Source organism: Diachasma alloeum, unplaced genomic scaffold (assembly GCF_001412515.2).
Source record: "Diachasma alloeum isolate Michigan unplaced genomic scaffold, Dall2.0 Dall_scaffold_00203, whole genome shotgun sequence".
Taxonomy (NCBI): Eukaryota; Metazoa; Arthropoda; class Insecta; order Hymenoptera; family Braconidae; genus Diachasma; species Diachasma alloeum.
The window spans coordinates 2,075,116-2,099,443 of record NW_021680368.1 but is presented as its reverse complement, the minus strand read 5'-3'; the positions used below and the strand labels follow the sequence as shown (position 1 = coordinate 2,099,443).

The 24,328-nt window shown below is 35.7% G+C and overlaps 6 protein-coding genes across 8 annotated transcripts; 2 read left to right on the top strand and 4 right to left on the bottom strand.

The window, feature by feature from the left end:
- Positions 1-681: 681 nt before the first annotated feature.
- Positions 682-3,178, bottom strand: LOC107036069 (39S ribosomal protein L40, mitochondrial). Its single transcript, XM_015253802.2, has 4 exons — positions 2,862-3,178; positions 2,241-2,327; positions 1,749-1,919; positions 682-1,096 (listed from the first exon to the last, which is right to left on the bottom strand). The coding sequence occupies exons 1-4, from the start codon at positions 2,894-2,896 to the stop codon at positions 748-750; spliced, it is 642 nt and encodes a 213-aa protein (XP_015109288.1). The 5' UTR covers positions 2,897-3,178; the 3' UTR covers positions 682-747.
- On the top strand, positions 2,983-6,423 carry LOC107036065. Its single transcript, XM_015253799.2, has 3 exons — positions 2,983-3,405; positions 4,115-4,432; positions 5,291-6,423. The coding sequence occupies exons 1-3, from the start codon at positions 3,333-3,335 to the stop codon at positions 5,947-5,949; spliced, it is 1,050 nt and encodes a 349-aa protein (XP_015109285.1). The 5' UTR covers positions 2,983-3,332; the 3' UTR covers positions 5,950-6,423.
- LOC107036066 (pyrroline-5-carboxylate reductase) lies at positions 6,140-11,176 on the bottom strand. Its single transcript, XM_015253800.2, has 6 exons — positions 11,055-11,176; positions 9,595-9,756; positions 9,364-9,501; positions 9,172-9,242; positions 7,519-7,689; positions 6,140-7,021 (listed from the first exon to the last, which is right to left on the bottom strand). The coding sequence occupies exons 2-6, from the start codon at positions 9,668-9,670 to the stop codon at positions 6,527-6,529; spliced, it is 951 nt and encodes a 316-aa protein (XP_015109286.1). The 5' UTR covers positions 9,671-9,756; positions 11,055-11,176; the 3' UTR covers positions 6,140-6,526.
- A 1,246-nt stretch (positions 11,177-12,422) lies between these two features.
- On the top strand, positions 12,423-15,532 carry LOC107036067 (viral IAP-associated factor homolog). The gene is made up of 5 exons (XM_015253801.1): positions 12,423-12,599; positions 12,688-12,829; positions 14,412-14,640; positions 14,938-15,146; positions 15,281-15,532. Exons 1-5 carry the CDS (start codon positions 12,597-12,599, stop codon positions 15,421-15,423), a joined length of 726 nt encoding a protein of 241 aa, XP_015109287.1. The 5' UTR covers positions 12,423-12,596; the 3' UTR covers positions 15,424-15,532.
- A 590-nt stretch (positions 15,533-16,122) lies between these two features.
- On the bottom strand, positions 16,123-18,437 carry LOC107036000. 3 transcript variants are annotated; one of them, XM_015253677.2, is made up of 3 exons: positions 18,312-18,437; positions 17,896-18,207; positions 16,123-17,273 (listed from the first exon to the last, which is right to left on the bottom strand). In XM_015253677.2, the coding sequence occupies exons 2-3, from the start codon at positions 18,159-18,161 to the stop codon at positions 16,385-16,387; spliced, it is 1,155 nt and encodes a 384-aa protein (XP_015109163.1). In that variant the 5' UTR covers positions 18,162-18,207; positions 18,312-18,437; the 3' UTR covers positions 16,123-16,384. The 3 variants fall into 3 exon arrangements, with proteins under 3 accessions (XP_015109163.1, XP_015109164.1, XP_015109165.1); XM_015253678.2 differs by having other exon boundaries at positions 17,896-18,164; XM_015253679.2 differs by having other exon boundaries at positions 17,896-18,154.
- A 3,290-nt stretch (positions 18,438-21,727) lies between these two features.
- LOC107035960 lies at positions 21,728-23,563 on the bottom strand. The gene is made up of 5 exons (XM_015253628.1): positions 23,119-23,563; positions 22,373-22,727; positions 22,183-22,282; positions 21,855-22,121; positions 21,728-21,793 (listed from the first exon to the last, which is right to left on the bottom strand). Exons 1-5 carry the CDS (start codon positions 23,561-23,563, stop codon positions 21,728-21,730), a joined length of 1,233 nt encoding a protein of 410 aa, XP_015109114.1.
- Between the last annotated feature and the right edge of the window lie 765 nt (positions 23,564-24,328).

Genomic DNA, 24,328 nt, shown 5'->3' with positions numbered 1-24,328 from the left:
GTGGAAAAATAGAATTTCATTGATTTTTTTCTATAAAATATTTTCAACTAAACATTGATATCGAGAAAAACGCGAGATTGAGCTGCGGAATTTTTCAATAGAATCAGCAAAAAATGAATAGTATTCATTGTCATGTCATTATTTTTTCATAGATGGAACTCCTTGAGGTATTCCGAAGGTGAAGTGGTGAAACCGAACATTTTATTTTGGGTCGAGTTTATCTCGTCTGGAGAAACACTGGATCTGCAAAATCTAGCTCTTCAAAATTTCGTAATCATTTCGTCAAGAAAAATTTTAAAATTCTGGAAAAATTGTATTTTCTCCATTGCAACTGTTTTTCAGCACCTTTGAAATCATTTTCTTGAGATTGTAATAAAAATTCTTGAAGTCCACATTGAGAATTCACAAAAACAAAAAATCAGAATGAATCAATAAAAAAATTGATTTTACACCAAAAGGGCAAATTTCCAAAGTCTTGAAAAATTTTCATTATTTATTCATAAACATAAACATGAGGCTTCAGAGACAATTCAATTAATTTCGTTTCATCCCTTCACTAACGAATTACACGTAGAAAACCTCAAACCGAGTCAACTTCATGTAAATAATATTATAAATACCTAATTCCTTTTTTTCTACCCGAGACAAATGTTGAATAAATAAGAATTGACAAAAACGAAGGAGTGGTTCAATCAAATCCTTTAATATTTTTAATTCGTATCAATAATGGCGTTAATTTACAGAAATCTAAGACTTCTCTTGTTTGACGAGACTCTCGTCCTCCCCCTCGTACTTCTTCGTGATGTCGATGTACTCTCCGTCAGGGGAGTCGAACTCCTTGATGGGAGGAGTGGAGACAGGTCCCTGGACGTCGTGGGGGAGGAACGAGAGGTCAACTTCGATCGCCGCCTGGTAGAGCTCCTCAGACTCAGCCCTGAGCTCGTCCAGGGCTTTTTGTTGGGACAGAACAACTGTGTCGATCATCTGGATGTCCGAGAGGTGCTCGCGTTGCTTGTACCTCGCCCATTCCTTCATCAGGAGCATTCTCTCCTCGATTACCTCCTCTGATAGTTTTGGTTTAGGCCGAGTCCTCCGCCTGAATAGAAGACGAGTCCATGGATTAACGATGTTTATCCATTTTTGGATAGAGAGTTTTTCATGTTCAATGATTGGTAATTATTGCCGAGTATTTTGATAGAATGAGAGATATATTCGTTGTTAAGGGGTTTCATCTGCAGATAAAATTGACGAAATGGTTTAAGAGGAGAGTTATTACAGAGAGATGTTCAGGAGTAAATTAAATTATGTGAAGGAAGTTTTCAATTAAAAGTATTGAGTTTTGTTCTTCATCGATGGGGGATTATTCGAGAGGTGGACTCGTTGGTGATAAGTAATTATTCCTTCTTTCATTTTCGTGATGATCAGACTGATGATCAGATTTTCGATGGGAGATACGTCCCATTTTACCACTTCACTACTGAATTGACTATGTGTTTCAACAATTTGTGAAGTAAAAATGTTGTAGTGAGCAACTGAAAATGTTTAAATGGTCTTAATAAAATTATAAGTTTTTTAAAATCTAATTGACTCATTGATTCATTCATAATTTATTTCACAAATAATATGGGGTCATTCAACATCCGGGAAACCTTTATTTAAACAATTAATCGAGGTTCATGTCGACATTGCTGCTGTGCACAAACTCTATCTCTATGTTTTGAATAAAGTTATGTGACATTTTCACTTACTTCATTTCATCCAGCAATTTGAACGCAGGTTCGACTTCACTAATGGGTTTTAATTGTCTAGCATGTTTCTCAAGCCTTCTAATCGCTTTTTCTAATTTTCTCTGCCTACGCAGCTCTCTTTGTCGTATCACAGCTGGGTCGATCCTCCTTTTCTTCTTCAGAGGTTCTCCACTGGAATAAAAATGTTGATAATTCAATAGTATTCTCATTCTTTTCACCTGGTCATTTAATTATTGACTCCTGACAGTTAATTCCTCATATTTTTTCGAACAACCAGACAAATCGAGAAATTTAATTTCCATTATTTCGCAAATATCTCCAAAACTACTCGGTTTTGATGAAAACATCAGAGAACCTTTCTTGTAGCTGAGTAAATTCTCCACAAAAAAGTTCTTCTGACAAATTTCCCTACACCCCTTCGCTCTCTCAGTAAATCACCACGAGTGTCTCAAACATTTTTATCGAATATTACAAATAAAATCTGTGACTTACTAAAGAATTTCAGTTGCTCTGAAGCACAATGGGTTGATGTTCGTGGATATACTCCTCGTATTCGGTCTCACTCCATGGACTGATAACCTAAATGAACAGAAAAACATTTCTTCCACTGATTAAAGAATTTATCAACAATCAAATAATTGAAAAATATTTTCCAATTAAAAGTCAACATGAGAGATTGCTCTTTAAAAAATCATAAAACTTCCACTCGAATCCCTAATAATCTATCACGATTATCCCTATTATTGTTATACATTATTATTATTATTACAATTATTATTACATATTATTATTTTTTAATTTGACGAATGGAATTTCCATTCAATTTTGTTAGAATATTCAAATCGACATGAAATCGTCACTATCTCCTGACCTAATGATGGAATTAGGATAAATCAGGTCTCATTTTGAAGCCTGAAGAAATATCTTTAGAATGAAAACAAGTTTTTTGAATTTCACTCTGCCGATCTTGAGTTATTGAATATCAAAAACGGTTCATTTGAGCTTTCTCTCCCCAATTGTTTGTATTCTTAGTTTTTCGTGGCTCCGGAGGGATTTTATTTGGAAGTTTTTTCAGTGAATACAGATTGATAAATGAAAAACCCTCGAACATACCTTGAGAATGCACTGAGAATCCCGGAAAAGCTCATAATATTAGTTGAATGAAGTGTTCCTTTAAAAAACGTCCGAAAAACTCCAAAAAAATTAGTTAAAAATTTTTTCGGAGCGCAACATAACCTCAGAGGTGTGCCCAGTAGTGCCAGCAAGTGCCAGAGACATGATCCAGCTGAAAAAGTGGCAACACTGGGTAAAAGTCACACTTGACGCCCCCCAAATCTCCTCTAAACAATAAACAATTTTCCAGTTTCCGAAAAATTGTCGATGTGTCCAGAAGTTGCCTCGTCTTCTCCTTGATTGTAAAATTCCCATAAGTTCAGAAACACAGTTCGAAATAGTTGGGATTGTTCGGAATATGAGGAAAGAGTGCATCACAGGTGTTGTTCATTGAAATGTGTGAATAACCTCCTCGATAGGAACATTATTCAATCGTTTATCGAGACAATCTGGTGAAGTTATGCTTGAAAAATGGAGAGTATGGAGGCAAAGATCAATGGGATTTACTCAACCAGTGGAGTGAAAGTCATCCCTCCACATTCAGGTATTCATGATTATTTTTGTTTTTTGAGGATTCTCTGGAGATTTCCACAGGTTTTTTCAATATTTTTCTATGAATTTTCTCGGTTCTGAATGATGTGAGAACGATGAGAAAGTCCATAAATAAAAAAATTCGTTAATTGTATCTTTGGAGAAGGAGGAGATTCAAAATTTGTCTGAGTATTTTTTGGATATATTAGAGATTTAGAAGTTTTTCCTGTGGGGTAAAAAGTAATTTTAATTGTTTTTCTGTTGTTTTTGGTGGATTCTCTGGAGAATTCTACACGTTTTTTGATAAATTTTTATGAATTTAGATAATGAAATGTTCATCAATTTGATGTGACCTTATGACATTTCTCGATATTCGGGTTAATATTGATTTTTTGTGAATGTCATCCCTTCAGATTCTGGTGGCATTTATGATTATTTGAATTGTTTTTTAAAATTGATTCTCTGGAAATTTCTACAGGTTTTTTGACAATTTTTTAATGAATTTAAAATTCATTTAAGTTAATAAAAGTCGATTTAAACCGTTCGACCACTTCACTACTGAATTTACATATATTTTACCTTGAGAACTTGAAAAGTGGTGAAACGATTAACACGATATCAAATTCATCAACTTCATAAACCTCTTGGGATTCCCTGATAACAAAATGATCCAAAGGAACCTTGTTCGGTCCCAGGGAATTCATGATTTTGCCTGATTCCAGAGGCTCCAAATGCCTTCCCCGACATTCCAGAAGCAGCTCAGTGGTGGAGAGACACTAGTGACCTCGAGGTTCATCAGTCGCTGGAGGATCCCATGAATTCTGGGAAAGGGGAGGGTTCCTGCGAGGCCGAGGACAGCTCAGACTTGCAGCAGAATGTGGAGGAGTCCGAGAAGATTGCTGCAAGGAAGAGGAGGCCTGGATCCTCTGGCAGCGCCGAGCTCACTGATAACCGAGGGAGGGTGAAAAATCCAGAAAATTGGAAGGTGAATCTCAAGAAAAATGCCAGACTGAGGGGCGAGGAGTACGTTGGAGGAGGAGGTAAATACGAGGAAATTTAATACCTTTATGGAAATTCAATGTTCAACCAATTCATTCAGAAAAAAATGTCAACAAAGATTTGTTGGATGAATTGAAAAAATTTCCCATGAATTTTCTTGACTGACAAAAATGTCTTGACAATTTTATTTAAAAAATGTACTAGTCTATTAGAAAATAATAATTGATAAGCTTATTGTGATCCAGAGAAGACATTAAAAAATTTCGTACAAATAATTTCTCTAATATTTTTTAAATGAAGACGTTAAAAAATGTTGAGTAATTTTTTTATAGATAAATTTCGTTAAATTTTCTAGATCTTGAGATAATTCACTTCTAAAATAATCAAGACATTCGTTTCGAACGAAAGGACAAGTCTGAATATTTTTTACTGATGATTCCAAGAATATTTTCGAACCTTCTAAAAAAACCTTGAGAAACATTTCGAAGTCGACTCATTTCAGCACTTCACAACTAAATTCTATGAATAATCCAAACAAAATGTAAACAAAGTACAAATAATTTCTCCAATTTTTTCGCTAAGAAACCACAAAAAAAAACATCGAAGAGTTGTATTCATAAATAAACTTTGTTAAATCTTCTAGATTCTGAGATAATTCACACGTCCAAAATAATCAAACATTCGTTTGAAACAAAAGGACAAGTTTGAAGATTTTGTACTGAGGATTCCAAGAATATCTTCGAATGTTCTGGATGAAAAAAAATATCAGTCAATCTTTTTCTAATGGACCCTCAAGATATTCTACAAAAACTTCCAGAAACATTTCGAAGTCAACTCACTGTCCCCCTTCCCTTCACCGAAATTCAATGAATAATTCACTTGATGCTGAATTTCTGCAGGTAAAATAGTTCCAGCAAAGGTGATGGGGCCGCCCTGCGACTGTCGGTCGCGTTGTGGTGACAAAGTTGACGAGGAAAGTCGTGCAAAGCTCCACGAGGTCTTCTGGAAGACCTGCAACTGGGACCAGAGGAAGCAGTACGTGGCCCTCTCAGTGAAGGAGTCGCCGAAGCATCGAACCCGAGCCCGAGGCAAGGATCGAACAGAGACGAGAAGACACGTCACCTTCACGTACTCCCTCCTGGTGAACGGCGAGTGCATCACAGTCTGCAAGCCAATGTTCCTGTCCACCTTCTCAGTCTCCGAGAAATTCGTTCGTCACGCCATGGAGAAGAAGAGGATCTCCCCCGGGGGAATAATCGGTCCTGATCAGAGGGGCAGGCACACCCCCAAGACGAAGAAGAGTGAGGACGTGAGGAATCGAGTGAGGGAGCACATCCAGTCATTCCCGACGTTCAAGAGTGAAAACCCCAGGGAGAGGAAGAGATACCTGGAGGCTCATCTCAATATTGCTGCTATGCACAAACTCTATGTGCAAAAGTGCGAGGCTGAGGGCGTACCTCAGAGTGATATCGTGAAGGAGAGTTATTACAGAGAGATGTTCAGGAGTGAATTCAATTATGGGTTCAAGGCACCTCCTGTTTGTGGGGAGAAAAAGTGAAGGGAATATTCAGTGAAAAGTATTGAGTTTTGTTCTTCATCGATGGGGGATTATTCGAGAGGTGGACTCGTTGGTGATAAGTAATTATTCCTTCTTTCATTTTCGTGATGATCATTGAGGAGTAATACGGTTGATTAAGGAGGATTCAGTGGTGGAGTGGTGGGACAGGATTGATTGATTTCACTTGATGTTTAGATTGTGGGAGTTATTTCACAATTTTATATCAAATTGTTTTTTATTTGTACAGAAAAATTAGAGATGCAGAGAAAGTCCTTACGAAAATCTTGCTTCCAAATTCGTTACTCATGTCAAATTTAATTTGATGATGAAGTTCGATGGAAGCTACGTCCCATTTTACCACTTCACTACTGAATTGACTATGTGTTTCAACAATTTGTGAAGTAAAAATGTTGTAGTGAGCAACTGAAAATGTTTAAATGGTCTTAATAAAATTATAAGTTTTTTAAAATCTAATTGACTCATTGATTCATTCATAATTTGTTTCACAAAAATATGGGGTCATTGCTCTGAATAACAGATCTCTAAACGTCCATTAAGTGATTCAATTAATGAAGCGTCAATTACTCTTGGAGCTGAACTCTCTACATCTCAGAGTTGCAGCCTCCACAGCGTCAATAACAGCAGATCTCATGCCTTTCCTCTCAAGTTCGTGGATAGCAGTTATGGTCGAGCCAGCAGGTGAGGCCACATCGTCTTTCAATTGCCCAGGATGGACACCTGTCTCTCTGACCATCATTCCAGCCCCCAGAACAGTTTGAGATGCCAATTTATAAGCTAGAGGCCTTGGCATCCCCATCTTCACTGCTCCATCTGCCATCGCCTCTATGAACATGTAGACGTAAGCCGGCCCAGAGCCAGCTAGAGCTGTCACTGGGTCGATCAGGTGCTCGTCAACTTCCTCGCAAATTCCAATCGCTGAGAACAGCTTCTCCGTTACGTCAGCGTCTTCGTCTGTGGCGTGAGTACCACGCGCAAATACTGTTGCACCACAGCCCACTAGGGCTGGGGTATTTGGCATCACTCGGATTACTGGAGTTCCCTCTGGTAATCCCTGGAGGTAATGAGGGGATTATTATGTGTTTAATTTTTTGGCGAAACTGTGAAAATACTCCATAATTTTCTATTCTATTTTTTTTGTTTTTCAATAAAATAATGAAAGAAATGACATATTTTTGTTCATTTTTTGTTTAAATATTTTATATGAGTATTACGTAATTACATTTGACCCTATAATTGATCTTAGGGTCTTGAATAAATAAATTACAAGTAGAAAATAATGAAAAAAAAGAATTCTCCCGTTTTTATTTAAAAATTAAAACAAATAAAACTATAAAAACCTGAAAAATATAAAAATCTGAGGGAGAAACATCATTTTTGCATTTTTTTTAATAATAAGAAATTTAAGAAATTAAAAAATAGATAAAAATTGAGAAAGAATCATGTTTCAAATAAAAAAAAATATTTTGCAAAAAAAGGTGAAGTTGATAAATAAATAAATTCCCCAAGGCTTCAGTTTAATGTCAAGTAATTGATTACTTCTCAAATTACCTTTTCGAGTGCCTCAATGGAGATTCCCATAGCTATCGATAAGACAAGTTTCTCAGGATCTTTGAGTTCGGGAAGTACTTTGGACACGATCTGTGGCTTCACTGATAGAATCAGCACATCTCCATGAGCAGCCACAACGTCGTTTGTGTGTACAGTCTTTGATCCAATGTCCTATAAATTGATTACATATTTCAATAGATTACAATTGATAACAATAATCAATAAACATGCATAAGGAATTCAGTACAAAAATTTTATTCATTTTTTCCGCCAATTATATTGAAAATTATCATTTCCCCGTGCATTTTTCAAAATTAAAAAATTTACGCCCAGAAATTCTAATCGCGAAATCAAAATCTATCAATTTTTTTCTGTCGAATATTCAATTTAAAATTTGCAACAAGAGATCTAATTGATCTACTGATTTTAATTAATATGAAAACAATTATAATCATTAATCGATTAATAATTGTAATTAATTAAATAGATCAATTTTTTTTTAATGAAAAAAATTAATGATAACTATTATTAATAGTTAATAATTATTATTAATTTGTTTCATTTAAAGAAATTGATCTATTTAATGAAATGTCAATAGAACTGATAAAACATCAATATTTCCTACTAAATTCTCCTATCCGTTACTGTTTACTAGTTGCGAAAGAATTATCGCGCGATAACATCGAAAGCAGTGGAACACCAGTTGTTGTTCATAATCAAAGATCATTGGCATGATATCGATTAATCCCTCCATCTGTCTTCTCAAGCTGTTTCAATGTATCATTGTGTTTGTTATTTAGTCCGGTGGAGGACTGATTGAGATCTCCACGGCATTATGGAAAATTTTTTATCTCCCCACAATTGTCAATGGGTTTGATAGTGGAATTATGACACAGAAAAATCCAAACAGTTTCGAAATTCCTAGATAAAAGACACAACTGTAAATCTGCCGGAATTTTCATCAGCTTTTTTAACTTCCGGATGCAGGGAAGTTATTCTCAAAATTTATTTGAACAATTCGAAATTGAGGAAGTGAGATAATCATTAAATTTGTGGAAATTTAAATGAGAAAATGAAATAAAAAGTTGATTAAATTAAATTAAATAAATTCAATTCATTTTTTTAATTAAAATTGCAATAAAAAATTTAATTGAATTGAATAATTAATCGATTTATCGATCAAATATTTCCTATTGAACATTTCTATTTAAAAAACGTACATAAAGTTGCGGAATTTCTCAATAGAATTGAAAAACTGATGGACTTTTCAATAGAAATTCAACAGAATTCTCTAACAAATTCGCTAGATTTTTCTCAAAAAAATTATTCGCGAATTTTATATTATATATTATATATTATATATTATATATTCAGTGATATTATGGCCCACGTCGATTTTAATTCCCCGATTCACCTGCCTATTTCACAATTTCCCAAATCAATCTCGTGCCTAGATCCCTATCAGGCGCCAGATTCACGAGCTCACAATCTCCAATCTGTTTCCCTCATTTTTCATCGCAATAACAACAAGCTGAAGTCAAAGTTCTTCCACACAACAAGATCTTATCACGCAAAAAGCCGTTTGGCAGTTCTTCCGCGAGTGATACCAAGTGCTGAGACCTTATTACACGTGACAAAACATGTGGTACTCACTCTAAACGTCTCGATACTGCCCTTGTCACTGGGAAGACAACTGGCGAGGATCATCTCCCCCTTGCTGAGTCCTAGGAAATTACAAAAAATTCCAATCACAAATTTCGAATCGAATTCACGACTAGAATTGAAATTGTCTAGTGTCAATTTTGTTTTTCGTTTTTTTTTCTTGCAAGTTTTGGGGGTAATTACCGGCACTGATGAACCCTTTGGCAAGGGCCTGGGCCATTTTGCCCCCTCCCAGGAAACCGATCTTTAGCATATTTGTATCAATATGCGTCGGAATCCTTTTCGCTTTCTCCTCAATGTCGGCGAGCAGGTCGTCACTAACTGCATGCAAATGAGAGGGAAAAAATTAATAACAGTGTACGAGGTTTTCTAGATGGCTTATCGGGGGGAGAACCAGTGGGGAGTGATCTGTACCATTCCTCTCGTTGAGTCTCCTCCGCAGACTCCGGGTTATCTTCATTAACCCCATTGCACGTAGCCCAACCGTCATCTTCGGGGTTTTTATTAAATTACGATGGTGATAGGGGAATCAGTCGCTCTCAGTCTGAGGACGATTATTCACCTGACTGGTAATTTCTGGAAGACAAACATTTTTTTTCGTTGCAATTCGCTCACCGATTACGGAATCGACTCGGAAAATTTAATTGACGGTATCGTAATTTTTCACAGGAGATTCAGATAAAAATTATGGAACGCTCTGGAAAAATTCCGTGACAGTTCTGTAAAATTTCCTACGACCACATTTCGCTCCGGAATTACGGAAAAGATATGTAATTTTTATTGAATATTTCTCTCCGTGTTGAAATTTCCAGTGAAAAAGATTCAGATTTTTAACGACGGCAAAGTTACATGAATTTTCTGGATATTTCTTCATTGACGAATCAGTTAATTTCTTGAGTACACGCACGAAAAAATTTAGTAGAAAAACCTATCGAATTTGTTAGGAAATTCTATTGAATTTCTATTAAGCTTTCTATTATTTTTTGGCTGATTCTATTGACAATAGAAAACATTCAATAGATAAAGTCAACAGAATTCGATTTTTCTATATAACTTATTCTTTTCATATATTTTCTATAGAATTTGCTCTACTCAAATTTTCTAAGTTTTTTAAATTCTATTTTTCTTGTCTTCTCATCAAGAAAATCAAACGAAAAAGCTTGGAAAAGTTGAGCCGAGGAAATTCTGTAGAATTTTACCAAGAATTGTAGAATTTTACCATTTTACCAAATCGCTACTGAAATATACTTGAATTGAGTATATTTCATACTAGAATGAAGTATATCCGTAAACTTGATTCAATACTGTTAGAAATTTTTTGAAATTTCACAGAAGATATTATAGTGAATCTTATGAGAGTGATATTGAATCGAATTTAGGGAAAAAATGATTATGAAATTCAAAATTTCAAGTAGAATTCACGGAAATTCATGAGTTTTCAGTGGGAGTGAGATCGAAATTTCATAACTTAATGGAATTTCCAGTGGAACATAAATATTCGGAAATAAAATGACATGAATTTTCAATTTTTCCCTGTATTTTCCGAATTTTTCGGAATTTTCACAGAATGTTTGAACTGAAAAATCTGGTATTTTTCGGCCGGCATTATAAAAAAGTTCAACATGAAAACCCAGAAATTCTCTTGAAAGATTTTTCCATCAATTATTTATACATATTATCTAATTATATTTCGCTTGAATTTTATATTCAGAATAATTAATCGCGATGAATTTAAAATCTAGTACCATCAGTAATTTTTTCAATTAAACCTTTCTGATGAACAAAATGTGTCATCATTAACGAGATAATGGATGACTAATGAATGCTAAAACCAAATTAACAAGTATTTAATTAATAAAAACTAGTCTACGAACCTCAATGAATCTTTCCGAATTTTCCCTAGCTGTTTGTTTTTTCAGTGCTGAGTAATAGTGAAACTGATGTGCATCACCCATAAGACCGAAGAGAGTTCCTCTTGCTGGTCAGTATTACTCGCCAAGCGACTCAGTACTGAAGTGACTGTCGCGTCCACCACCTATATAGGTGCCTCCAGGTAAGCCCATCTACCTCCAGGTAAACCCCCTCTGAAACTCCTTATCTCGGAGATCTGATTAGTGGAATCTTCCCAGAATGATTCAATTCCCATTGTTGTGGCTGGTCATGTGCAATCGCTCGCTCGATCTCGATATCGATACAATTGACATTCACGTGAGGCGAGGATTTCTCATTGAGGGACAGTGCAAGAGGAACCCCTTGTATTAATGCTTATAATTTAATCACGTATGAAGAAATTCAATAGAGAAACTTAGCGAATTCGATAGAAAATTCTATTGGAATTCTCTAGAAATTCTATTGGGATTCTATGAAAATTCTAAGGAATTCTCGTTAAAATTCTATTCGTTTTTTGCATTGATTCTGAGATATTTGATAGGAAAAAGTCAATAGATTTTTATTTTTCTATATGAATATTCTCTTGGAATGTTTTCTATAAAAATGCTTGACAATGAATTTTCTAAGGTTTTTTCACTCGGATCCTGCAATGCAAATCGAAACAAATTATAGCGAGAAAAACTTGGAAAATCCGTGCCCAATAGTTTTAATAGAAAAAAACTCAGCAGAAAAGTTCGAACAGAAAAATTTAAATCTATGCCTAAATCTAAATCTATAACTTGACTTTTTCCTATCAAATATCTAATCGAATCTGCGCAAAAACAAATAGGAATTTACCGAGAATTCTCCGGAATTTTAATAGAATCCCCATAGAATTTCTAGAGAATTTCAATAGAATTTTCGAGCGAATTCGGTAAGGTGTTTTTTATTTTTTATTTCAATTCACCTTTTCTAATGTTGTTAATGTCTACGGGAAGAATAATATTTTTTTCTTACTTTCGTTTACAGTTTTACGTCAGGAGACGTTTAGCGCTTTTCAAAAATAACATCACGGATAAAAAAATTTAATAGAAAAAGCTAGCGAATTCACTAGACTTTTTCGACATTATTTTTCGAATAATGAAAGACTACACATCAATTCGATTTCTATCCTTGTCTTTCGATAGAATAAATAGAATAAACTCCAAAAATTAAGAATTGGAATCTAAAAATTTTATGCGATAATTATTCTGTAATAATAATTTTGCCCATTCAAAATTTGAATTTTTCCGGCACCATGACGTCACAAATCTAGGGACAACCGTAGTGACTACGTGATCAGCTGAGTTTTAGGGACCCTAGACAGCCATTCGTAAAGTCATGAATGTCCCGTTCCCAGAATCGTATAGTAATTCGATCCATTGACTAAATTTGGGAGTGAACTATTTTTTTCCCTTCGCTCCAGATTTTTTTTTTACCATCGTAAGAGGGAAAAGGGAATATCAGGGATTTTTGTGGCACACGTGTTATCATTTTGAGGAGTGATAATGGTAAAATCGAAGCGGCGATGTGATTGTCATTATCAAAATGTTTATCTCGCGGTCTAATTTTTTTTGTTGAATTTTTTGAATTCGGTAGCAAAATCCGAACGAAGATACCGAGTGGAATGACATCCTCAGGTCGAAGGGAATCATCCCGGAGAAGCCGAAGGAGAAGGAAATTACGGAGGATCAGATTGTTGATCTCCTGGAGAGCACGATAGACAAAAAAACTGGGAAAGGTAATGAGTAACTTGATGAATTTTACACATTTGTTGCAACTATGGAATTATTTCGATAGTGAGTGGTTTTGAGAGAAAAACTTAGAATACACTTTTTGTGGAGAATTTCATGAGCTACGAAAAAGGTCTTTTGACTTTTTTTCGTAAAATCACGGGTTTTCGAAATGAAGTCGTAATTAGACAACAGATGAAATCATCGTAGATTTCAGAATAGGTTTCTACATGTAAGATATCCTTTTTTGATATTATAATTAACGAATATTGCTATTGGGTATCTTCTAACTCGGGCAATGTCCTTAACACAATTTTTTTAGGTCATCATTAAAGTAGTATAAACATAACTTAAATTTTGAAGATTAGAATCTGAATTAAATTCTAAACGGAAGACGATATGAATGAAAATATTCTATTTGTGTTCCTGATCAATTGGCTGTCTAGTGTTATTAATAATAATTAATTCAGGGAGACATTTTTTATAGAGAATTTTTTCAGCTACAAAAAAGGTGTTTTGACTTTTTTTTGTAAAATCACTGGTTTTTTAAATAAATTCGTAATTAGACAACAGATGAAATCATCGTAGATTTCAGAATAGGTTTCTATATGTAAGATATCCGTTTTTGATATTATAATCAACGAATATTGCTATTGGGTATCTTCTAACTCGGGCAGTGTCCTTGACACAATTTTTTTAGGTCATAATTAAAGTAGTATAAACATAACTTAAATTTTGAAGATTAGAATCTGAATTAAATTCTAAACGGAAGACGATATGAATGAAAATATTCTATTGGTGTTCGTGATCAATTGGCTGCCTAGTGTTATTGATAATAATTAATTTAGAAATGGCAAAATAACACAGAATTTATGAGAAAATTATTTTTTTGAGATTAAAGAACGGATTAAAATACAAAAAAATTCTAGTAAAATAAGAAAAAATTGATAAAAATTTTATGCCTAATACGAAAATTATCGTCAGTGTCAAACTTTTGTGATAAATAATTTATCCTTCTGGGAACCTCGAATGGAGAGGATGCTCTAGTCAAACAAGCACGATTCAATAAAATAATTCTTGAGAGAATTTGATGGATTATTTTTTTACTCTCGTCAAAAGTTCAGAATCGATGTAAGATATCATCAATAATGAATAATTTTTTTTCGGGCATTTGCAATTTATTTTTTGAGCTATCACTTTGTGGAAAATAAAAACGCGGAACTAAACAATTAACATCTGAATTGAATTTCGATTGCTGTTAATGCAAATAAATAAAAATAACTTGCATTTTCGGACCTTTTGGATAATAATGGATTGATATAGGGAAGGGTGGGGTAAAATGGACACTTTTCCCTTTTTTTTAAATATTCATAAGAGAATGGCCCTTTTTATTAAAAAAAAATGATACAATTTCATTAACAATTCAATAAGCCATTAGCATTTGAAAAAAAGTAAAAAGTGTTCATTTTACCTCATCGTCCCCTAACGCAAAAAATCCAAAACTTAAATTTGAATGATTACAAAAACATAAAAATGAGAAAATTATCTTTGCGACAATTAAAACGGAATTGATAATTTCATGAATTTTAGGAGGCAATAATTTAGAAGACAAAGACCTTGACGAACTAGATGAACTAGAGGACGAGGAGGACGAGCGAGTCCTCGTGGAGTACCGAAAGAAGAGGATAGCGGAGATGCAGGCACTGGCCGATAAATCAAAATACGGAGACGTGAGGGAAATATCGGCCTCTGATTACGTCCAAGAAGTCAACAATGCGGGTGAAGATATATGGGTGATTCTGCATCTTTACAAGCCTGGGTAAATAATGAAGAATCGGTGGAGTTGAGGGTCATCTATCAAGAATGAATGATGGCATCGAGGGTTTCTACAGGGCTTTCTTACGCGATGCTATATGAAAAATGACAGCATAACAGAATTATTCAACAATAATTGAAGCGAAAAATACGTGTCTAACATATTTTAATAAAAGTTCAAGCTGAACAATTGACATAACGTCCTATGTAAAATCCAGATTAATGCCATATACATTCTCAAAACTTAATACCTCAAGACATTGAATGATTAACATTTTTAAAAATTATGGATTGCTTCCAGTATTCCTCTCTGCACGTTAATCAATCAGTATTTATCGAACCTCGCGAGGAAATTCCCTGCAACAAAATTCTTGAAGAGCATTTCGACGACGTGCATTCCAAATTGGCCTGACAAGAATGTACCGACGTTATTTATTTATCATAATGGAAGTATGGTGAAGCAGATGATCGGACCCATCGAGCTTCGTGGAATGAAACTCACTGAAGCTGGTAAACTTATCAATTGTGTTCATTAGTGTTTAGATTACTGACAGAATATTGTGGATTGGGGCAATCGTCCTGAGTTATGGAGTCTGATGATGAAAGATGCATCAATAATGGAATTTTTTATTACTTTCGAACAGAATTGGAGTGGATGCTGGGTCAAGTTGAAGCAGTCCCTACGAAAATCAAGGAAGACCCCAAGCCAAAAGTCAGGGACGTTCTATTCTCCAATCTGAGAGGGGCCAACGATGTTGATGACGTTGGTGACAGCAACGACTGGTGACATGACTCATTCGAGTGAGAGGTGTTAACCGACTCTGACTGTGGACGTTCGTTTTTCTAACATGTGGAATAAATTTTTTATTGAATAAAGTACTCATGATTGATATGTCTGCATTTTATGTATTCACATTTTATGCAACTGGTCGTTTTGGCTCAAAACTGCTCAACTATAATATGATACAACCAATTCAGTAGCGAAGCGGTAAAACGGGTTAAGTCGATTTTGACTTATGGTCCGTTTTTGATTAATATCTCGAAATCTAAAAGAGATAGCAAAATTTTTCTCATGACCTTTTTTGCAGGGTCAATTGAGGGTTATAAAAAAGGTTCTAACAGAAATTGTTCTATCTCTTTTAGATTCCGAGATATTCGTCAAAAACTGGGCAATAGTCAAAATCGACTTAACCCGGTTTACCGCTTCGCTACTGAATTCATTTTTTTATAAACTACTAAACAGAAAACCATTTAAATTTCTACATATCATCTCAATTATGGAAATTATTTTTCCTGTTATATATATTTCGAAAAAGCTCCTCCGGGCCATCATCCGGTGAAAATGAAATTTCTCAAAAAACTGCAAACTAAACTAATTGCAGATAAAATTAAATGAGAAAAATAACAGAATACAGTTAAAAAATCACTCAATCTCAAAAAGATCCTGAAATCCATAAATTTGTTTTATTCGAATATATATCAGCAAATTTATAACAATTTTCATTTCACATTTACCATATTACATAATAACATACTAAGGAAGACAAAGAAAGGAAAACTGCTCAACTATAATATGATACAATCATTTCATTTTTCTATAAACTAAACATGAAACTATTTGAATCTCCATACATCACCTCAATTATTCACTTTATTCTTCCTGTTATATATATTTCGAAAAAAGCTCGATTAAGCTCTGTCCATCATCCGGCGACAAAAGCGCGATTAAAGATGAACATTTCATAATTTTATGAAGCATATCGACAGTCCCTCTCATGCGCAAATTTCCTCGCAGGCTCTATCATCTCGTAGCAGCCATAATGTTCGAATCTGCAGTGTTCCCTCCTGTAGTTACACTTCTCCTCGTGAGTTTCCTTCCTGGACCTTCTCGGCTCCACTTGGCAGCCGAATTCGGCCCAACGACAAGGCAATTTCTCATCCGGATCATAAACAGGTTTACAAATTTGAATGTACCCTTCCTCGTCCGATTCTTCGTGATGTTTTCCGTAGTTGCACTTCTCCTCGTGTATGTGCTTCCTCCTCCGTGGCATCTCCACTTGGCAGCCGAATTCGGCCCAACGGCAAGGCAATTTCTCATCCGGATCATAAACAGGTTCACAAATTTGAATGCACCCTTCCTCGTCCGATTCTTCGTGACCTCTTCCGTGATTGCACTTCTCCTCGTGTATGCGCTTCCTCCTCCGTGGCACCTGGACCTGACAGCCGTATCTGCTGAACCTGCACTCGACCAACTCCTCCGGGTCGTAACAATCCTCCTCGAAATGCAGATGCTCCAGCCCATCCTGGATTCCCTCCAATTCCTCCATTTTATCTTTGTAGATGCAAAGTTTCTCGTGGACTAGCTTCCTCCAGACTGGCAGTCGCACGTTGCATCCGGCAATGTGGTATCTGCAATCCTCCAGGGTTGACTCGTCTACATTGAGGTCTGTTGGTAAATGTTCACGCTCCAAATTTGGGCGAAATTGGCATCTCGTCTCGTGGATCGAACGGAGATGCTCTGGGACCTGGACATAGCAGCCCAAGTACTTGTATTGACAGGCGCGGAGTTCTTGGTCTTCGGTGGGCACTGGAGGATAGTGTCTTTCGTTGTCCAAGAACGGTGCACTTGCGGCAGGACTAATAATCGTTAAGAAATTGCTCATTTATTACTAAATATTAAAATTGAATGATGTAGTACAATACCAATACTTGATAATTATTATTCATTATCGAAAAATTATCTAGGTTCTAAACTTAATATTGGAAGTTTAAAAAAAAATCTCTAAATCTGAGTTAATTTAAACATTATAAAGAGAATCAATAGAAGACTTTCCATATGCTTCACTTGGTTTTCGCACTTGCGGCAGGACTAATAATCATTAAGAAAATGTTCAGTCATTACTAAATATTAAAATTGAATGATGTAGTACAATACCAATACTTGATAATTATTACTCATTATCAAAAAATTATACCATGTTGCGGCCAGAAAAATAATTATTGATGAATGGGCAATATTTCGAATGTTTATGATGGAAAAATTACTTATTTAAATCCTAAACTTGAAATTAGAAAATAAAAAAAAAATTCTCTAAACTTAAGATAATTTGAACGCTGTAAATACCTTCAATTAAAGCCTTTCCATATGCTTCACTTAGTATTCCCTGTACTTTTACCAACATTTATACACCTGAGGCTGCTCCCTCGATCCACTCAAACCGATCGTTTGTAGGTGTCTCATAATTAAGAATAAACTTACCCAGAAGGACAAGGTGGGTATGGGTGTGGCATGTATTGTCCAGCCGGTGGCATATGGTACCCCCCGTCAACCTCTCGTGGTGGAATTTCTGGGCCCAATGGAGATCGGCAAGTTGGGCACGAGTGATAATACGGCTTGCATCGGTGACACAGAATATGGTGCTGTGCACACGAATACTTGGGCGTGCCCGTCATCTCCATCATGCAGATTGGACAGACATTCTCACTCCTGAACTTGTCGTGGAGACTGGGATAAACACCTGCCATGATCTGTTAATAAGAACCGTCAAGTGTTCTTATTCTTTTCTGAATACTGTTGAGTATAAATATAATACTTGTATCAGCAGTGAATATAATTTCACAAACTGAGACTGAAGGAAGTTGAATAAAATCGCAAATTCAACCTGTCATACTTACTTTTTAGAAGTTATCTTATCTTCCAGGAGGAAAAAAATCGTCGCAACAGTTGGAATTGGAGTGTTGGCGGATCGCAGAGGACGATTCAGTCAAGCTTTGTCATAACGTTATCTTCGATGAGTGATAACAGACGTCGGGTTGACATAAAGTCTCTGACAACACCTTATTTACAAAGCCGCTAATGTGGGGAAACGGAGAACGATTTGGAGGAAAGAATTGGGTTGCCCATTGATATGGTAATAACTGATGATGCTCTCCATTCTAGATGAATAATCTGTGACATGTATCGAATGGGAGTCACATGAAGTATTGAAATAATGAGGATTGTCATGACTGCTGTTACATTCCATAATGTTTATTTTATTGTCCACCCTCATGACTATGATTATTATTTTTGTTTATGATTTTGAGTCATGGGATATTGGAAATCAGTATACAATACTAATTAAATGTCAGATCACGATGTTTCGATTTTTATTGAATCTTCCTCAGGCTCTTGACAGCACTAGCATCTGGTTCCATTAATAGTAAACATTTTCCCGTAGGAAGATGAATACATAAAATCCATGAATGTCAATTCTTATATACAATATGCCTGACAGAACAAAACCCTATAAAAAATCTGGAGAAGATTTAATAAAAATCGAAACGTCGTGATTTGACAATTAATTAGTATTATATACTGATTTCCAATATCCCATGACTAAAAATCATTGTATTCCATAATGATCGAAACGCCTATTTTCTATTTGAAAATGCAGATTTGTATCTTTCCCTTCTGCAACTGGAGTCAAAATCTGAGTCTTTGGCAGTGAAAATTCAATGATTTTTCTGATCAATACAAAAATCAAAGCTTAATTTTTGCATAATTTTTTTACATTGCAACTGAGATAAATGTAAAAAGTAAAAAGTAAACTCATGAGCAGAATAGGTGAAGGCCCCAGCGATATCGAAATTTCAGTGCGGTGGCCCTTGAGAAAATACCGGCCCGAGATTATGGAATTTCTTCTGAATCTCTCTGTATTATAAAAATCCAAATCGACTTCTGGTGATAAAAATTTTGGTATTCGAAATTAAAACTCCACAATTAAGGGTCGCAAGGGTTAAAATAAGGGTCACGAGGGTGAAAAAAATGGTCATGAGGGTCAGATTAAGGGTCACGAGGGGTATAATGAGGGTCACAAGATTAAGGGTCAGATGAAAGGTCACCAGCTCACTCAATCACCAGCAATAGATAACACAGAAGTAGTGAATTTGCTTGCGGCAGATACCCGAAATTTCTGCTCTATCGGTTACCAATACTTAAAAAATTTCTGTCTGAATTTCCCGTATTGAATCACGAATATTTTTATGAACCGACATTTCTATTGAAATTTTAGGGAATCATATTACTGAGAAATAAGCAAGTAGAGTCCAATTTCTAGTGATGAATCGTCCGATGAGTTGAGGTAGGGGAAATTCAACTACAGCTGTTAGAGAAATGATCCACATGGAAAAAATATATATCCATAAATATATGTCACTTATATCCGCTTATATGTGGTATACTTTCCGGCAAAAAATGGAATATTTGAGATACATGTTGGATATATGTGTGTACATATATGCCACCGGGTACACCTAGCATAAACCTGGTATACAAGGCGGATATATTCAATATATAATTCCGGCAAAATCACTATATCTCACTTATAAGTTTTGGCTTACATTTTTTCTATGCGGGGAGTCATCTCATTCCATTTGTGTTTTCAACTGCTGGCTGTCTACCAACAGTAGCACTTACAAATGATTTTTTGAATGACAATCATCATTACTTCAATAATGATCGAATTTTCCACTCCACATTCGGAGAAACGAGGTCATTTTTTAATTATTAGTTGAGTTCTTACTCTACATTTCCAGTATTTAGAGTGATGCCTATGTCATCTTTTCCGAGTAATTGGAAACAGTCATTTTCTCGATCATCATGGATGCCGTTTAAGGAATTTAGCTTGATGAAAGAGATGACATTTTTGTTTCCGAACTTACCCATCGGAAATATTGGTCAAAGCCTCATAAGACAACTGCATAATATGAAATTCTTCTTCTGACATTTTTGAAGAAATAGATTTCCTCACCTCATCTGCCTTATCTAAAACTTTGAATACGTGAGAGGAATCTTTTCGAAATAAAGTATCCACGACTAAAATAATTATATTTTCACTCCTTTAGTCCCCTGTATTTCCACAATAATAGAATTAACAATAATTCATTTGGGTTCTAAAATATCATTGGTATTATAATTTTATTCTACAACAATACATTTCAAAACGCATAAAAATCTAAGAGTTTCATATCATAGTCGTGTAGACGAAACGAGTCATAAAATAATATTGGTTGAAGAATATTCTTGAATAAATGCCTTTTTTAATAAACAATAACTTGATTACAAGAATTAAAGTGAAATAAATAATAAAGGAGTAGAAAAACAAAAGGACACGTCCGCAGAAAAATGCACGAGACGAAAGAATAAAGATCGTACATGAAGATCATTGAGAGGGAGGAGAAGAACAAATACCTAACAATATTATATACGTCGACTCTACAGCTACGATCCTACATATAAAGCAACCTATCCTCACAGAGATCTAGCATAAAGGAAAAATAAATTGAAGAAGGATAATCGATGAATAAATTAAACTTCACTCAGAGAAAGAATTTCCCAATTATAATTCTACAATCATTAAATTGCACAAACATGTGACCTTACTGCACTAATATCGTACCGCGAGCGAGGGATACTCGGTATGTCATTAAGGGTTTCGCTAAGTAAATAAGCGCTCAATTTTCCAACAAAAATAATGAGGAACTGGAAATGCTACATATTCCGTCTCTGCAATGGCACAAACCTTAAAAATATAATTCAGCCCTGAATTACAACATCGACGTAATATTGAGGTGACTGAGCCCCGTTGATGCGATATTAACCCAACGAAATTCAACTACGTGTAGTCGATCCCATAATATCTCTCCTGGAACCATGAATGTGATGTTGCCCCCAGGATGTAACGTTAGATTTGCGAACGGATCGAATTCCTGCCTCAGAAACACGAAATGCATAACGAGATTAGCCTGATACTAAACACCAACCACCACGATAGTAATTGTGTTCCAAAATTGGGGAGTAATTAATTGAATTGAATCATTTCGGGCATTGAGCCGGTTTCGTACTGTAGATTCCGCAGTCTGACAAATTTACTTGACATTTCATTTTAGTAGTCCGATACACGCACGTGAAAGCTCACCATGATTGCGGAGTTTGCTCTATCATTACAGTCCACAAAAACTATTGTAACGGCAGTTACTACAGAATAACAGTGAACTACTTCAACATCCATTGTGCCAACCATAAAGGGTTCAGTCTCCGGAACTATTGTTTAGGATTTGTCATTAACTCTCAGAGCCACGAGAACCGACAAATACGACATAGACTTCAAAACGTACTAGAAAAGATAAATTCGCTCAATTATTCGTTTTTCCATGGCACGTCAATCACTGCCTTACCTCTTTGAAGAGTTCCAGAGACATGACAAAAAATTTTGCAGCTGTGATATGACAGGGTCGTATCTGCGCCTGACGAATAATCATAATCAAGTCTTTACTGACTTTCTTCTTACTGGATATGTGCTGATGGAATGCAGTGTAACCGATATTTATACTCTTCTCTTTCAACTTGTCCCCCAACCAGCAGTAGATGAAGAAACTCGAGTCCATGGTAAATAGGAAGAATACGTTCACCACCAAAAATATAAAGTTGCCGTCTTCTTTGAGCTAAAAAAAAGTTCTCCAATTACGTGAATCTAGGATAAATTAATTTGATGATTCAATAGACCTTGCGTATTGTGTAACCAATGCAGATAAAGTGACCAGTGCAAATAATCATCCTGGCGAACATGACTACGTGAAATGCATCATCAAATAGGGATATCATCCTGAAACAGTTGATAATAACTATCGATAATGAAAGACCAAACGAGAATTCATCAGTTATTGATACTGAAACTTTTGATATGAATTATTACTTGAATATTCGCAAATGGTAATTAACAATGCAATGCAAACAGCTACAGCCCATTATGACCCTCTTTTCATCATCAACCGAGTCAGATGTGTGATGACGAATCCCTTTGTAGTGACTTATCACATTTGCGAGTATTTCAAGTTGGCCGCAGCAGTGAAAAATCAGCCATATGATGCAGCAATCGATAGAGGAAAATATTAAAGCTGCCGAGCAGTGGAACACATATTGGATTACGTATGTTATCTCGAACATTGGTGATACTGATGCGTTGAATGGATGACGGGCATTATTTGGATGTGCGAGGGGAAATTTGGAGGGGAAAGCTAGGTGGATTAGAATAGGTTGAAGAGTGAAAACTGAAACGAATCAAGTGGGAAATTGCTTTCGTCATAACATAATCAAAATATTATGGCTAATAAATTAGCGATTTGCTTCCGAATGGATCGCATGATCGGTCACACACGCACATGCTCACACATACATACATACATAATTAGTCATCCGGCCAAAATTTTACGAATACAATGCTCCGATTCGGCAGCAAAAGTATGACAATGACCTAGTTCTACCACTGATGACATTCAACTGCGAGCTAGCAGTATTTGATTTTAGTAATATTACGGAATTTTGTGTAATCAATTCGTCAATTATTGCCCACTGAATAATGCAGTAATCCAATCATCTCATATTAATATGTCAAATGATGTTGTCATCTCTCACATTGACATAATTACGATGCATACTCACCGATTAAGGATACACCAGATACAAAATATATGCATCGCGTAATGCGTCTCTCCAGACCTCCATACGATACCATAATACCCTTGATATCCGCGGATAATCCATCAAATTCCCTCCAATTTTGTTGGATGCATTCAATCAACGGTTTGATGTTATGCCACTGGGCTCTGAAGATATTGTGATCAACGACAATCAGAACGATTCCCAGCCATACGAAAATCTTATCAATTTTGCTAGTCACCGACGGCTCTAGCACTATACTCGCGAGAAAAACGGAAAATAGATAGATTTGCATGAATTCGTTCACGATGAAGAGAAATGTTTGATGTTGGCCACCCGGCCATAGACCTATCAGTTTCAGGACTGGTTTTGTTATCCCCACTTCCCAGTCGAAGTGCTTTCTCTCAACATCGGCTGCCCGATTTCTTCCTGACAAATTATTTTCCATCGTAAATCCAAAGTTAGACTGAAAGAGTGCTTCGCTGTTACGTGAATACTCCGCAGCTTGTCAGTGCACGCTCCTTCGTTCAATGCTTAGTTATCTTCGTCCATAAATCATGTCGATAGGATGAAAAAGGTAGAATCAATGGAGTTGGCTGATGAGTAATTAAGATTAGATGTATTTCGAAATGGTTTTGAAATTATGTCCCTCGCAGCAGAAGGTCTTCTTCTCATTGATTCCACTGGCTGACTACTCGATCATGTTTCGCGATGAGCCATTTTCTACAATCGTTTGTCGCCTTCATTATCTCGCACGATCGTCAAATTATCGAAAATTACCGGTTTCACTGGCACGTAAATAAACCTTGAGCGTGAGTAATTATTTACTAATGGGGGGTCCTTATATTGGAGCAGTCTTGTGTGCCGTGTTACTGGACAGCAGGGGTGTCGTTTGCTCGGCACACATGATCAGGCCAAAATGTCAATACTTGCTTGAACTCAGATCTTCGACAAGTGAGATTAATTCCTTGGTAATGGGCCATTTGGATTCTTTAGTGAGTCACTATTATTCATTTCACACACGATAATTTGCGTTTTGCCGTAGCATTACTGCATGATGTAGAAGATTTTTTTTTGAGTTTTTCGTGGTTGACGTAGAAAGGATACAGGATAATTAAGCCTAGATTGGTCGCCATATGAGGGAAACCCCGCCGCACGCCGTTTTTCTTTAATTACAATTGACTGGATAACCGAAAAAATTCGAAAATATTTG

What these genes read in the sequence shown, in the direction of transcription:
- LOC107036069 (XM_015253802.2), bottom strand. Translation starts at nt 2,896, where the DNA reads ATGAGCTTTTCCGGGATTCTCAGTGCATTCTCAAG. An exon ending in AGAGCAACTGAAATTCTTTA is followed by an intron (nt 1,920 to 2,240) that starts GTAAGTCACAGA and finishes TTTTTATTCCAG; the next exon opens with TGGAGAACCTCTGAAGAAGA. An exon ending in AAATTGCTGGATGAAATGAA is followed by an intron (nt 1,097 to 1,748) that starts GTAAGTGAAAAT and finishes TCTTCTATTCAG; the next exon opens with GCGGAGGACTCGGCCTAAAC.
- LOC107036065 (XM_015253799.2), top strand. Translation starts at nt 3,333, where the DNA reads ATGGAGAGTATGGAGGCAAAGATCAATGGGATTTACTCAACCAGTGGA. An exon ending in AGTCATCCCTCCACATTCAG is followed by an intron (nt 3,406 to 4,114) that starts GTATTCATGATT and finishes GCCTGATTCCAG; the next exon opens with AGGCTCCAAATGCCTTCCCC. An exon ending in GGAGTACGTTGGAGGAGGAG is followed by an intron (nt 4,433 to 5,290) that starts GTAAATACGAGG and finishes GAATTTCTGCAG; the next exon opens with GTAAAATAGTTCCAGCAAAG.
- LOC107036066 (XM_015253800.2), bottom strand. Translation starts at nt 9,670, where the DNA reads ATGACGGTTGGGCTACGTGCAATGGGGTTAATGAAGATAACCCGGAGT. An exon ending in CAAAGGGTTCATCAGTGCCG is followed by an intron (nt 9,243 to 9,363) that starts GTAATTACCCCC and finishes GTAATTTCCTAG; the next exon opens with GACTCAGCAAGGGGGAGATG. An exon ending in CCATTGAGGCACTCGAAAAG is followed by an intron (nt 7,022 to 7,518) that starts GTAATTTGAGAA and finishes CATTACCTCCAG; the next exon opens with GGATTACCAGAGGGAACTCC.
- LOC107036067 (XM_015253801.1), top strand. An exon ending in AGACAAAAAAACTGGGAAAG is followed by an intron (nt 12,830 to 14,411) that starts GTAATGAGTAAC and finishes CATGAATTTTAG; the next exon opens with GAGGCAATAATTTAGAAGAC. An exon ending in AATGAAACTCACTGAAGCTG is followed by an intron (nt 15,147 to 15,280) that starts GTAAACTTATCA and finishes ACTTTCGAACAG; the next exon opens with AATTGGAGTGGATGCTGGGT.
- LOC107036000 (XM_015253677.2), bottom strand. Translation starts at nt 18,161, where the DNA reads ATGGCAGGTGTTTATCCCAGTCTCCACGACAAGTTCAGGAGTGAGAAT. An exon ending in TACCCACCTTGTCCTTCTGG is followed by an intron (nt 17,274 to 17,895) that starts GTAAGTTTATTC and finishes AACGATTATTAG; the next exon opens with TCCTGCCGCAAGTGCACCGT.
- LOC107035960 (XM_015253628.1), bottom strand. Translation starts at nt 23,563, where the DNA reads ATGGAAAATAATTTGTCAGGAAGAAATCGGGCAGCCGATGTTGAGAGA. An exon ending in ATCTGGTGTATCCTTAATCG is followed by an intron (nt 22,728 to 23,118) that starts GTGAGTATGCAT and finishes GATTCGTTTCAG; the next exon opens with TTTTCACTCTTCAACCTATT. An exon ending in CTCTGGAACTCTTCAAAGAG is followed by an intron (nt 21,794 to 21,854) that starts GTAAGGCAGTGA and finishes TATCTTTTCTAG; the next exon opens with TACGTTTTGAAGTCTATGTC.